This window comes from Amphiprion ocellaris, chromosome 24 (genome assembly GCF_022539595.1).
Source record: "Amphiprion ocellaris isolate individual 3 ecotype Okinawa chromosome 24, ASM2253959v1, whole genome shotgun sequence".
Classification (NCBI taxonomy): domain Eukaryota; kingdom Metazoa; phylum Chordata; class Actinopteri; family Pomacentridae; genus Amphiprion; species Amphiprion ocellaris.
Window position 1 is genome coordinate 11,927,508 of NC_072789.1, and position 13,640 is coordinate 11,941,147.

General features: G+C 42.2%; 1 protein-coding gene across 4 annotated transcripts in view; it reads right to left on the reverse strand.

The window, feature by feature from the left end:
• LOC111580288 (histone deacetylase 4-like) overlaps window positions 1-13,640 on the reverse strand; it is a 77,795-nt gene that overhangs the window by 55,491 nt on the left and 8,664 nt on the right. For 3 of the 4 annotated variants that reach the window (XM_055008468.1, XM_055008466.1, XM_055008467.1), the window contains exon 3: window positions 4,211-4,279. In XM_055008468.1, coding sequence (XP_054864443.1) covers window positions 4,211-4,279 — 69 coding nt within the window. Of the gene's footprint in view, window positions 1-4,210; window positions 4,653-13,640 lie in introns of those variants that run through there. The other variant, XM_023287971.3, reaches the window with a different exon arrangement.

Sequence of the window (13,640 nt, forward strand, 5' to 3'; positions counted from 1 at the left end):
ACAGTCACTTGACAAAAATTCAGGGCGCTTTCAGCCAAACTGGGCTGAACTATAGGCTGTATTTACACAAAGTAGATAACATACAAGTAAGGAAACAAATAAATATCTAAGTTGTAAAATATGTAACATATGTAAGGTGACCTCAGTATTGGTAACACTTTTTTGTCTATATCTGAGAGAAATTCAGTTTTTCTCATTTCATGTTTTTGTGATTTACGGCATTATAACTTTGTTAAACTGCACAAAAAACATTTTTGAGTTCTGGGCTGCAGCACACAAATACACTCACTGGTCATTTTATTACATGCACCTATCTAATATAACCGATCTGCCATAAATTCTATTTTTATGAAGTTTCTTTGTTATCACAGAGGTAATGTTTCTACTTTAGGTCTGTTGCTGATGTCGTAGTAGGTAGTGGTAGTGTACTGGATTATATTCCAATTAAAATATTTTATCCAACCCCGCTGACAAGCACAAAACTAAAGTGGAATGATGACCTTTTTTAAAACACCAACAAAATGAAAATGCAGATGCTTTGTAAAAGTGGAATTAATGGCAGAGCTGTTGCATAAGATTGCATGGATGCACTTAAATGGCGAGGTTGTGTATATGTGCATAAAACAAACATTTCTGAAATGTTTCAACAGCAGATTCTGCTAAACTAAAAATACCTGTATGTTTTTAAACATACGTGGTGCTTTTTTGCATGTACATCAGTTTAGAGCTGAAACTGTTATTTCATTCCTTCCACAATCAACAGAAATGTTTTTTGGCCCTATTCTCATACATGACATGATTTCCAGCTTGTCAGATGGGTATCTGCTGCTTTCCTTGTCCTAAATAACCACCGTGACGGTGAAAAAACGATTCAGAGCTCTGACAGGGTGGAGAACGGAGGGCGTGGTGGAGGGAACGTGTGGAGGTGCAGCGAGTCTTGTTCTGCCAAAAGCAAGCTCGGACTTGTCGCTGTCTTAATGACATCATAGGAGGCTGTGCAGCGCCACAGCTCAGGAGGAAGGCGACGGGTGAATGCGAGGTGGAGACATAACAGACCTGCAGGGGGGCTGACATGTGAAGGTTGAGGTGCTGTACGTGCACAAATTCATCTCAGCCTCTGGCCTTAAATCGAGCACGTCACAGTTCACTGGCCGGGCTGACGCAGGAACGAAGGATAGTGAGCAACACTTTAAAGCAAAGCTGTGTTCAGCTGAGTGGAGTTAACACTATGTTTCTTAAGCACATTTAGCCTCAAGTCATGCAGTGATTGTAATATTTCTACTCCCCAATGCAAAGAGACCGAGAATTTAGATCAGATAGAAAAGTTACCACATACATCCAAAGAGTATTTTTGTAATCTACAAATTTATTATCAGTTTTGTTATTAATACAATTGTTCTATCATATGTCAGAATTTTTTGAAAAGTATTCCATCGTATATTTGATTTACAATGACATAAAAGAGTGAATTCACACATTTAGAGCTACACTACTTACCTTAAACACTAGCTTGTAATTAACTTTCAAAATAGACTGATTTGGAAAACTTCGATTCTTGCACTAAATAACTCAGGTGATCAGGTACGATCTCACAGAAAAAGTGCACAACAAACTGATTGGCTAACATTATCAGCCCATATTGGCCTTTTAATGATAAATCTGTATTGGTATAAATATTGTCCAGTATGATTTTTTTTTTTTTTGCAGGCAACACAATGGGAAAAAAAGATGCTTGAGGTCATTTAGAAATACTGTCATCACACAGTTTGTCCAGCAGAGCAGCTCCTATTCTTTTCATCACTCACTACTGTCTGCAGCGCATGTAGCAGAGTACTTATCACAGCTGAGCAGATGGTGGTGCAGAGTGAAGCAGCATTCAATACAAAGTTATATATAAACATATATATATATATACTATAAATAATATCTGCAGATAAATCAATATCAGATTTTTTTCTCCCTAAAAATCTGCATCAATATCAGCCTGAAAATAACAGTATCAGTCAGGCTCTACGCATCAAACACACCAACTATGAGCCTCCCGTGAGCTAAAAGAAGAGGCTAGATTGTTCTTCTTAGTATGAACATCACCTCATTTCATGATACTGTTTCCTAAAATCAAGAGGGCAAGTAGTAAAAGTAAACTAACGTTGCATAAACTAGTTTTATTCAGCTGAAACAGACGGAACACAAAGCTGCCAGGTGCTGTGGACAGTAAAACTGTTGTTTTTCATTGAGATGTTGATTCTGTGTTTGTTGCATGAACAACTGAGAGGCCGTCTTGCGTAATATTAACCACTCAGACTTAGAATCCTGCAGAATTTAATGCATCAGAATCCTGTAATTACCACTTGTGGCCACAGGAGCCGCTGTTGCTGCTGCTGCTCAGTCAGTGTTACACAGTGTTGCTTTGAGAGGCTCACAAAAAATAGCAAGCGGTACTTTAGATTGAGCTAAAACAGAACTAACATTAACTTTGTAATTTCTCATTTTAATGTTTGGTCTATGCAATGTCAGAAAACAGTAAAAAAAAACAATGACCTGACATTTCCAACTAACAATCCAAAATACTGAACTTACGACCACATAAGACAAACAAACATCCTCACAAATCAGAAGCCTGAGCCAGACAATGTTGGTAGTTGTCTGATCTTTACTTTAGGCTTCTGCAAACTTGTCCTGAGGTCAAATTATCGGTTAAACACATCCGAACTAAAGTTCAATGTGCCAAAGAAGCATTTGCATTTAAAACAACCAGGACTACTTTGTGTAAAACCAAACTCAGGTGTGTAATGTAGCTCCGTGCAGGTGCAACGACCACGGCTTTGCATTCCAAAGAAAACACAGCATGTCGTAAATGCATCTACCAGCATCTGATTGCATGAAGACTAGATGACAAACCAGTCACTACTTAGGCACTGCAGCATTTGCATTTTCCAAGCTGTAGTGAAAGGATGCAGCTGAGTACACGGTAAATGCTCTTAGACAGGTGCACAACAACTAAACGGTCCAGGTCACAAACACTACCGACGTGGATGCCCTCGCAGCTCTTGTATCCAAGACAACAGATTTGGAGAATATCTGATGAAGTCACTCCAGTGGATTTCAATATTTTATCAGCTTAGCCAGAGGCACATAGAAAATAACCCCAACAACATGAGAGAACATGTGAAGCCTGCGATGGTTTGCTACGAGAGTGAGATGCTTCGGGTCAAAGTAAAGATTAAACTGAGCTGTTGTTTATTTGTTCTCCTACAGCAACAGGATGTGTGAGATTGCTGCTATTCGAGTGGTTAACAGCACCGACCTCCTCAATGCTGCTCTGTGAAATCACAGAAACAGAGAGAGCAGCATGGGGAGCGAATTATGAATCGCACTTCTGCCGTTTCGTTTTGAAAATTCATCTATGGGGAAAATCCAAATTGTTCTCAGTGGTGTAAAAATGAAACACACAGAGCAGTTTAATATAATGCATTATGCATATATTACCTCAGACTCATTTCTCCTTCAGATTACCTCATCTCCATCTGTGCCCCTTTCATTTCTGTATCCTCGCCTCTTTCTATACTGCTTCCTCTTCCTGACGCCGATGATGCATCTGCATTTTCATTCACAGAAAGCGATTCTAAATACAGAATTCATCTTGATTTGATGAACTCTGGAGTAGTTGGGGATGCAGAGACAGAAATCTCAGTCCACAAAAACATAGCTTTGGTTTGTCTTGGGATGATTTAACTGTCTCCAGAACTTGTCTCAGAATCAAACACATCAACGAGATGCACAATAGCTTGTTTTGCTGTATATTTTTGGCAGGCGTTCCTCTGGAGACATCTGATAACAGTTTAATGTGAGCTCACAAACAGAGTGCCGACATTCAGACCGCTGAATTTCATTCAACAAAATGGCACTGTAAGACAACTGCAATAAATAAAACATAGAAGAAGCAGCGTGGTCTCTTCTCAAACATATCAACTACCAATTGGACAAATCATGTTTGGGAGTTTTCGCTGCCACAGTGCTGCTACAAAGGGGCAGATCTTTAAAGTGGGGAACACCTATGCATGCAAAGTCACTCGGGATGTGGTTAATAGTGAAATCACGTCTGTGCACACACACTGTGAGACACACACACACACACACACACAGGCTTTGGTTCATAGGAGCTCGTGCACGCTCGCATCCACACAAACAAACATGCAGAGCGTCCTACCTGTTGGGATGTGGTTGAGCGCCGATGTCTTCAGAACCTCGAGCGGCTGCTCCTTTCCCAGGATTCCCTCTGTGGGAGAGAGAGAACATTCCGCTTCAAATATGGTCCGCAACATTGAGACCAGCTTCCAGCGACGAACCTGCTAAATCAGGCAGTGAAAACCACAGAGTCCGAGTGAGCGGGCTTCAGGTCATCTGCACGGCGGCGAGCACATGCCGCGGCGCCGCTACCACCACCTGAGCAACTGCCTGATCCATGACCAGTGAAGCAGCGAGCTGTGGGTTTGCAGAGGTGCCTGGCTGCAGAGGAGCTCTAGAACAAGCTGGAGGGACAACGAGGGAGAAGCGCTCATCAGATCTTGTGTGTGCTTGTGTGTGAGTTCAGCGTGCGAGAGCAGAGATGTTGGGGCTTGACTGATACTGCCTGTGCTCAGCATAGCAAATGTGGCTGGCAGCAGCAGCAGAGAGGGATGAGGGGGGATGGAGAGGAGGAGAGAGAGAGGGAGAGAGGTAAAAATAGCTCACCCTTTTGTGTATAACAGCACATGCGGCGCACGCACACACATGCAGACACAAAGACACACTGTGCCGCGCTCCCGCGTGTGTGTGTGTGCGCACGTATGCATGTGTGTGCAAGTGTGTAGGCTGTAATTATAGTGGCAACATGAAAAGGCTTTTGTAGCTGCCGAGCCCTGGGAAGACATGGCTATAAAAAGCAGAGCGACAGAGAGGGGTTGGTGGAGGAGGAGGAGGCGGAGGAGGAGGAAGCATCAGGGGGATAGGGGAGAGAAAGAAGAAGAGGTAAGGAGGGGAGAGAGGAGGACGAGGCGATGGAAAGATGGAGGAAAAACAACGAAACGGCGCAAAAAAAAAGGGAGGAATGAGGAGGATGGAATTGACATGCAGTGAGACTACACACAAACGTGTAACTGCACATTCTATATATGTATCATGTATTTTTAGTAATCACAAGCACCTGATCCATATATATTCTGAGCACAAGGCTTACAGACATCTGAGGCGTGCAAACATGCAATTATTCCTTTGGATGTGAGATGAAAACCCATGTAAAATCCCTTTGGAGGAATAAAAGAGAGGAAAACAGGCGAGCGTCTCACTGTGCACGATCTATTTCTGGAATTCTCTCTGGACCAGACTGGCACATGCACACAGACACACACACACTTAATTAGCCATGAAGCTGGAGGATGCATTTTGCACTGATTATGTGTGTGTATTTGTCTCACACCACCTTGCATGAATGGCTGCACCCCCCTGATGCACCAAACCCTGCGAGGACTTGGGTGTGGACTTGCGTTTGGTCCTGCTGGAAAAACTCAACACACACGGGTTTATCCTCTCACCGGTGATAAAAAAAACTAACACAACTCATTCAAATTCGAACTTCTGCGAGACAGGTAGGATGTGCGGTCTCATATATATGCACGGCGTATGTAAAACGCGAGGAAATACTGCAAGAACACACATCCCTGCCTCTCCAAAAACAAACCGATCCGCATCAATGACAGTTGATATCTCTAGACGAGCTCATTCAAATGACACACACTCGGCTGCATTTTGCAATGGAAATGAGGTGCATCTGTGCGTAATGACACCTGTGGCTTGGAGTAATTCTACGCCCTTTTTTTACACAAATTGCTGGTAGCCGCTTTACATCTCCGACTTAAGTACTGGGAATTAGGGGGATGGATGTCTTTGTCTGTGGTTAGTTAGACAAAGCAGATCAGCTTTCAGTCCAAACCGCACGGTTGATACCTGACACACACGTGGAGGCAGCATAGGTGTGTGTGAACATCAGAGCAGCAGACAGCGGAGGAGAGCAACGCAATGAAGCAACAAACCTCATATACAACCGCCACACACTGGCAGAAGAGAAGTGCCCTATACCTTGGCAACAGGGTCCATCAATCTTAAATGTAGCCTAGTTACCCAGCAGCCCCCTCCTCCTCCTCCAGCTCCCTCCTTCCTCCCTCCCTGCCTCCCTCGTATCTTTCTTTCTCTCTTTTTTCTCCATCCTCCTATCTTCTCGGTCCCACTGGGTGAAGCATCGGGAGACGGGAAGCTATAAATAGCCTCAGCTACCCTCGGGCGGAGAGTCAGTCAACTCAAGCTAATGCAGCTACCGCTCGTTGAAAACACGCATGTTATGATCGGCGCTGTAAATGTGGAAGGATGCGGGAGTAATGAGCGAACCGAGCGGCGGAGAGCTGCGTCCACTGCAGTGCTCAATGCAGTTCTGTGTGCAGAGATGGGAAAACTTGACCCGGTCTTGACATGGACGGCATACTGCATGTTGACAGAGGCCTTTGTTAAGCCGGAGAAATGAGAATGAGATGTCGGCTTGTGCCGCCGTGGCGTTTACAAAGAGAGACAGTGACAGAGAAAGACAGGAAGGATGCTCCAGCCTCATTACATTCAGTGCACTTCCGTTCTGGCTGCTTCGTCCAGGGTGACTCCAGTAGGCAAGGTGAACCAGACAGGAACAATACGATTAATCAAACACGCCTCTCCTTGAAGAGCCTTTTCCTCTGGGTCGCAAATTTGCTTCCCGAGGGCACCGGCTGACGTCATGGCCACTGATAAAAGAGAATGGGTGACCCCTGTGTGAGCCTCCACCAGTTTGCGTCCCGTGAACAGTCGGAAGCAACCATCTGACCCTCATTTCATGCTGGTGGAGACGGGAAAACACAGTGGTAATGCGATTTGGGGTGATGTCTGAGCACTTCTTTGTGCCTCTCTGTGAATGGCGTCATTTGATATAAAATCACAAATTAGTTGGGAATTGGCAATTAACCCGTGGGTGTCTGCTGCACATCCGAAAGACACACAAGTCATGAGGTGAAGTTAAATGAAGAGACTGAGAAATTAAACCTACGTAGATGTTGAAACAAGAAATACACCGACAAAGTTACTAAAACTCACGTGGGAGTCAGCCTCAGTGTTTTTTTTTAGCATAGGTATTCATAAAAGCACATGTGTTCAGATGTAACTGTCGAACTTCAACAATCCACATGAAAACCAAAGATTCCCAACTACTGGAACCCCAAAACCTGTTTGCAGGTTTAAAAAGGGTATTGTTTTTTTTTTAAACACCAAAATTACACCATTTTTCAGAGCTACAAACTGTAAAAAAAATTTCCATGTACAAAAAATCAACATGTACAACATTTTTCCTACAAGTGTTACCGCTACTGTAAATAATATGAGCTCTACATACTTATCAGGTACAGTAGTGTGTATTGTACTACATAGAGTTTTACACAGTTATCACACTTGTCTCTTGTCTGCTTTGTGTAAACACAGCCTGCAGTTCAGCCAAAAACTTGTAGCCAAATCTCTAATGAGGTCATGGTTGTAAAAGGTAGTGCAGAATTTTTATGTTTTCAAATAAAAAAAATCTGGTGACTGCAAACTGTTAATTTTGGGTAAATTTTTAGATGAGATAGGTAGAAAAAAATTGTTTTAATGAAGTTTTTGAAGGATTTTACAGGTTGAAGAAACGTCTTGATGCATTTTCATGAATATGCGTTTCATGTGTTCAAAACTAAACATTTTCACTCTGACTTTAAATCTGCTGCTGAACAGACACAAGATTTTACATAAAAGAAAATATCATATAAATCGACTATAATAATAATTTTGGATGCAGCTTTTTAAGAATAGAAACAAAACTGACCAACTGTAAATAACTATCCTGCATTTTCAGCTTAAACTAAAAACTGTAATTAAATGTTATTAATTGGTCAAAACTCATTTTTATTTTATTATTAAGCACAGAAATTGCATCTGTAAATTTTGTTTTTCTACTTTCCTGCTTCTGGATTTCTCCTTTAACTGTGTTTAAATTTGTGCTAATTTCCAAATTTAATTAAGTTTTCCAACTAATATCACGGATAAAGTTGAAAGATTGTCGGAAAGTTGAAAGTCAGATGATTTTTTTCTGTTTTTACAGTTAGAAGCTCTGACAAATTGTGTAGTTTTTACCATTTTTTAAACTAAAACAAGCTTTTCAAGCCGATTCTGACAGCCTGGACTGTTATGTTCAGGCAGCTCTCAGGCATCAGTGCCAGACAAATGCATGACCACAAGTTGATCTGTGAAAAGTGAGTGCCTGACTTTTGCCCAAAGCATGGCATGAATAAATTATTAAACTGTCCTGTCTGTGCCACTTTTGATTCATCCAGAATGGTTTTCATGTATTTAGTGAATCTTTGTTGATTTTTAATGGTTGCTAGGAGATTTGTGGTGCAACCGTCAAGTCTTGGTAGCTGGGCCTAATGCCCTACAACAACAAACGCCTACAATATGAGACTTCACAGTTGCTCTGCACCTACTATGCATTCAGAGTAACAGGTGCAAACATTTGATAGTTGGTATATTTTGTGTTTCAAGTGCTTGTATGGCTCCAACCAATGATCCGCTTGTGTAACAGCAGCATTTCCTTGATGCCCTGGTCAGACATCCATGCTTTGTGTCAAGCACGGTGGAGCAGCATGTCAAAAGCCACAAGGATAGGGCTCCGAGGCAGCAGTGTAAACCATAATTGCCGCTGACAGCTCGTTGGCAGAACACAGTGTATCCCGTTTCTCGGCTGGGACCAGACACAGGGACAAGAGATGCTTCCCATTCCTTTCATTAGCTCATGTTCACTCTGCTCTGTCTTTGTCCAATTAAAAACAGAGGTTTTCTAATGCACCGGGACACACTCCCTGTGTAAATGCCATGATTGGGTATTTTTTGGGAGGGGGGGATGGGTGCAGGAGGGCGAGATGGGTGCTGTGCTTCATTTGCACAAGGACAAAGTGGAGCTTGTGCATGTAGGGGGTCAGTTGTTGCACAAGACTCCCCTTGGGTTTGTTCTGGGATGGACTGCTAGTCATGTCCAGCCAAGTTGGCGGCACATGGGAGGGCAGAGGTGTCTAGCTGGCTGGAACCTCATCTCTGTTTACCGGGTTGAGCATGGGGGAGAGAGAGGGTGCGGCATTGTGGGAACACGCCGCCGAAGTGCGTTTTGCAATCTGCCACATTTTCGTAATTTGGTTTTGTGCGATAGAAACAACGTGTCAGCACAAGTGGACAGCGCACAAACGCCATGCATCTATCACAATGACCGCCGCACAAAAGAGGCAGCGGTTGTGTCATGCGTGCACTCGTCCCGTGCTCCATTTTTAGCCGCCACACGGCAACAAATCGCTCAGTCGTGAAGAGGAGAATCAACATGGGAGACCAAAAATAATGATTGTTTGTTCACCATGCATGCACGTGCCCATATCTTGTGTGCGCGTTGCTAAAAATAGACTCAGGGATAAGCCGGGCCCTCTTTATTGCAGTGAAAGCTTTTAACCCCTCCATCTCTGGATTTAAGCGGTGCCATGCGTGATTGCATGCATTTGGAGAAGAGGATGAAAAGGGGTCACTGAAAGGAGCAAAAGGGGAAGGTGTGATGGGAGAAATGGGAATATAATGCATGAACCACCTTTGAACTTTGTCCTCACATTCACATCTCGACAGGAACCACTGCAGAGACACTTCTACTTTCATTTTGTGAACTTTTCAGAAGGTGACGATCAGTTAGGGGTCGTGTTTCTTGCTTAAGGGCACCTCCGTTTCTATACTTTTTCTTACTGGGAACAGAGGAACGCCCTACTCATTCACTTTTTCCCTTTATCAGCCAGTGCAAGCGGCTGATCTTCCAGTCCCAAGTCTGTTCATTAAATCTCTGTGCTTCCCCATTAATAGTATCTGGCAGGTGTAATAAAAAGCAAATCCATAATATAGACTTACAGCCATCCAGAGACCTGTGTGCATACTGTACTGCAGTGTTTGTCAAAGACAGGAGTGAGTCCCAAAAATGGTTCAAATGTGCCACTAAATTATTCTGGAGAGATAAACACCAAAAGTGGCTGCTTTTTAGAATTGACAATCTGAAATCACGAGGCAACAAAACATAAATTTTCAAGCAAAAATGAAATCTTACTCTCCCTGCTGTACAATAAGGCAACATAGAACAGCAGGGTGAGTGTGAGGGAGGCTCAATTTTATTAGAGCCTGCCCTCATACACTTCCAAGATTAATTTTTGGTCACGACAACAATTACTTTGAAAGTATGAAAGCCAAAGGCAGGAAACTAGTCACGATCTTTGGGATTCGTTTTTATCAATAATGTAGATAGGACTGTGAAGACGAGCAGGGACAACTCTGAACGAGGTCACAATCATCAAGGTGCACCTCTGGGATCTATCTCTAAAAGGTGACGTCAGTAAAAACTGTGCTTCAGTGTAACACTTGTAGTAAGTTACAGCATTCTGTGTCACATGAGACGGTTATCCCACATCAGCGAGGGGAAGAACCCTACACCTGGGTATGTATGTGCGTGTCACTACCTTGACGGTAGTATGATTACGTCAGCAGCAGTCCCTCGACATCTCTGCCAAAATTCCCTTCTGACCAGACTGTCAAAGTGCACTTACAATTACACACAGAAGAGTCTGCATGAGTCTCTTTCAAACTGGTGCTCAAAAATACAGCCTACAATACTTTAAACATATGCTTTTTCAGCATACGACAGAAGTGGGCCCACCTCTATGAAATATCACTTAAATGTCAAACGACTCAGCATTGCATCACCTTATAGTAACTGCATTATTTCTAAGCTAAAACATTCAAAACTAGTAGTTTAGATTTACTAAACGAAAATACAGGCCCCCAATAGGAACTCAAAGCAACCAACGTCTGTTACTAGGATTAAAGATTTTTTATCTTTTCAACAGTGAGTGTTCAGCCTTTATTTTAGATGGTAGATTCAATCCTTCTCAGTATGGAGGATGCCAGATTTCTGCAGCCATTCTTTGGAGACTATTGTTTTTCAGCTGTTATTTGCGAAGGATGCACCGTGTCACTACCTTTCTTCCGAAAAATACCCCAAAAGTGTTTACATACTTGGCCAGTTTCACTGTCAGGACTGTGCGTTCACTGTGATAGTCCTGACCAGGTTCACACCAAAGATGCTGAACAAATTTATCTTAGCCTCCTCTGACCAAACAATATCCTCTCAATATTCATTATTCATGTTCTTTAAAAAACACTTTACCTTGCAATTTTGTGCCAAAGAGCATACAAGGGTTTTTTCTTACACGCTATCCAGAGAGGTTGACGTTTTGAAGTGTCCTTCACACTGTCTGAGCTGTGAGAAACTATGATTTCCACTGATAACTGCTGTATCAAGCCAAAAGCTTGGCAATTCTTTTCAATGAGAAGCCATGATGCAGGTGTGTAGACAGTCACAGCCCACACACCAAAAATGAAAAGGTTCTTGCATTTGCAGGTCATTTTACTACCATGTTTATGCAGTTACACTAAGTGAAAAACACAGGTGCACACTTTCTACTTTGAGGCCTAGATTTTCAATAATATCCTTCTAAAGTAACTGCTTTTGATTGATCATTAGAGGAAATATTCGACTATTCAACCTCGAAATAATGCAGTTAATCTAGTCACTGCTAGCAAAAGCTAAATGGATCTACTATTTCCATGTAGCTAACTGAAAATATCCTTTCTATTATTTGACATCTCAGTTATTCAGTGAATACAGCGGCTAAATACAACTTGACTGCCACTATATATAGGATGCAGAGCAACACGCTAATCTATACCTGCTAAGAGGGAACTATCCTAGCTTAGCAAAGTAGCAGACACTGGCTTAGTGGAGTTCAAATGATTTGATGCAGTTAAGCCATGCAGATATGATATTACACATTTAATCAGTTATCTGAGTTCAAAAGTTCAAATGACAGAAAGTTACGAGAACATTCTGTTATGTTTCTTCCCTGAACCCAGAATGCAGTACTGTATGTAAAAATGATTTTGGGCTCAATAGGAAGTCTGCGAGATAAAATGAATGCAGCTTAATACAGCAATAAATCTATCTTCATGGAGGGTTGAATGTTCTGTTTTTGTTCAAAATGTTTTACAGAGGTGTTGAATCAACTTTATGATCATGATAGCAGTTTGTGGTGCTGCCGAACTGAACTGCATTATATGGAGAAACACTTGTGTTCTGCGCTATAACAAATTATGCTCCTAGTTTAAGTGTTAAGCACATGAAATACAAGCTTTACAGTCATCGCATACTGTATACCTCGATTTAGAGTTAACAATGACAGCAAAAAAGCTAATGTGCTGTATTTGTGTCATACAGTTAAGAAATAAAGACTGAAACTTGCAGGTTTACCAACAGAACCGACTTAAATCGTCACAGCTAGACTAGTTTGCACAATAAATCATGTACATTTAATGCCACAAATCTACAGATGTCCAAGTCCTGCAGAGAATTATTTCATCTTTGGCTAACAGCCTAAACAGCGCAATCTCCTGACCCGCCTGATTAGTGTTTATTTTCCTTTATCTTATTTGCCTCGCTGATTTGTGTTGTTTCCAGGCTGTGTAAACCTAGAACAGGCGCTTGTAACCTAGATACCGCTGAGCCTTCGAGGAAAGGAGCACTGTGTCAAGTTCACCAGTTCAGAGCCATCAAAGGAGCTCCCGCCCACACAGACCCTGCAAAATAAAGCAGTAAAAACCTAATCTGAACACAGTTTATGTCCTGCTGCAGACGTGTCTTCTGATAGTGTACGTGGAATGTGTTAATTTTTAATTTTTCACATGCAGAAATTGGAAGTTCAGCCCTCTCATTCACAAAAATATGCACCTGGCACTTACTAAGCAACCACTCACTGGTCTGTGTGTGTGTGTGTGTGTGTGTGTGTGTGTGTGTGTGTGTGTGTGTGTGTGTGTGTGTGTGTGTGTGTGTGTGTGTGTGAGAGAGAGAGAGAGAGAGAGACTCGTGCAGACCCAGTTCTTGCTCCAGTGGTAAACAACGCAAACCTTCCCGGAAAGCCAGTGCACTTCTGACTCAGATGAAAACAAACCATTGCCAGCTCATAGCATCACTTTCCCTCTTTAGCGCAGCTCTTTTTAACTCATGTCTTCATTTTCATTGTTCACACCTGGTAGTAACATGTGTCATGGGTAATCTGATCACACGTGGACAGCTCAAAGTACGTCGGTTCACACCTGACGTAACACTGCGTCTCGAGTGAGTGATAAGATCTCACTTCTCTGCTCTACATGCAATCAAACACATTCATCGCTTTCGTTTGCAAAAAAAAACAAATGCATTGTTGTTTTTTTAATGGTAGGAGGCAATAGTGGACTTCTAGTGCCATGTCTGCTAGAAATGAAAAAACATGAGAACAAGGAATCACCATTTGGTCACACATTAACTCCCTGTACCCCAAAATCTGTCACCGGGTTTAAACAGCATGTTTTTTCTTGTTAGGTGCCAAAATGACACCATTTATCAGAGCCACAAACTGTGAAAACAGAAAGAATAGTCAGATATTCAACTTTTA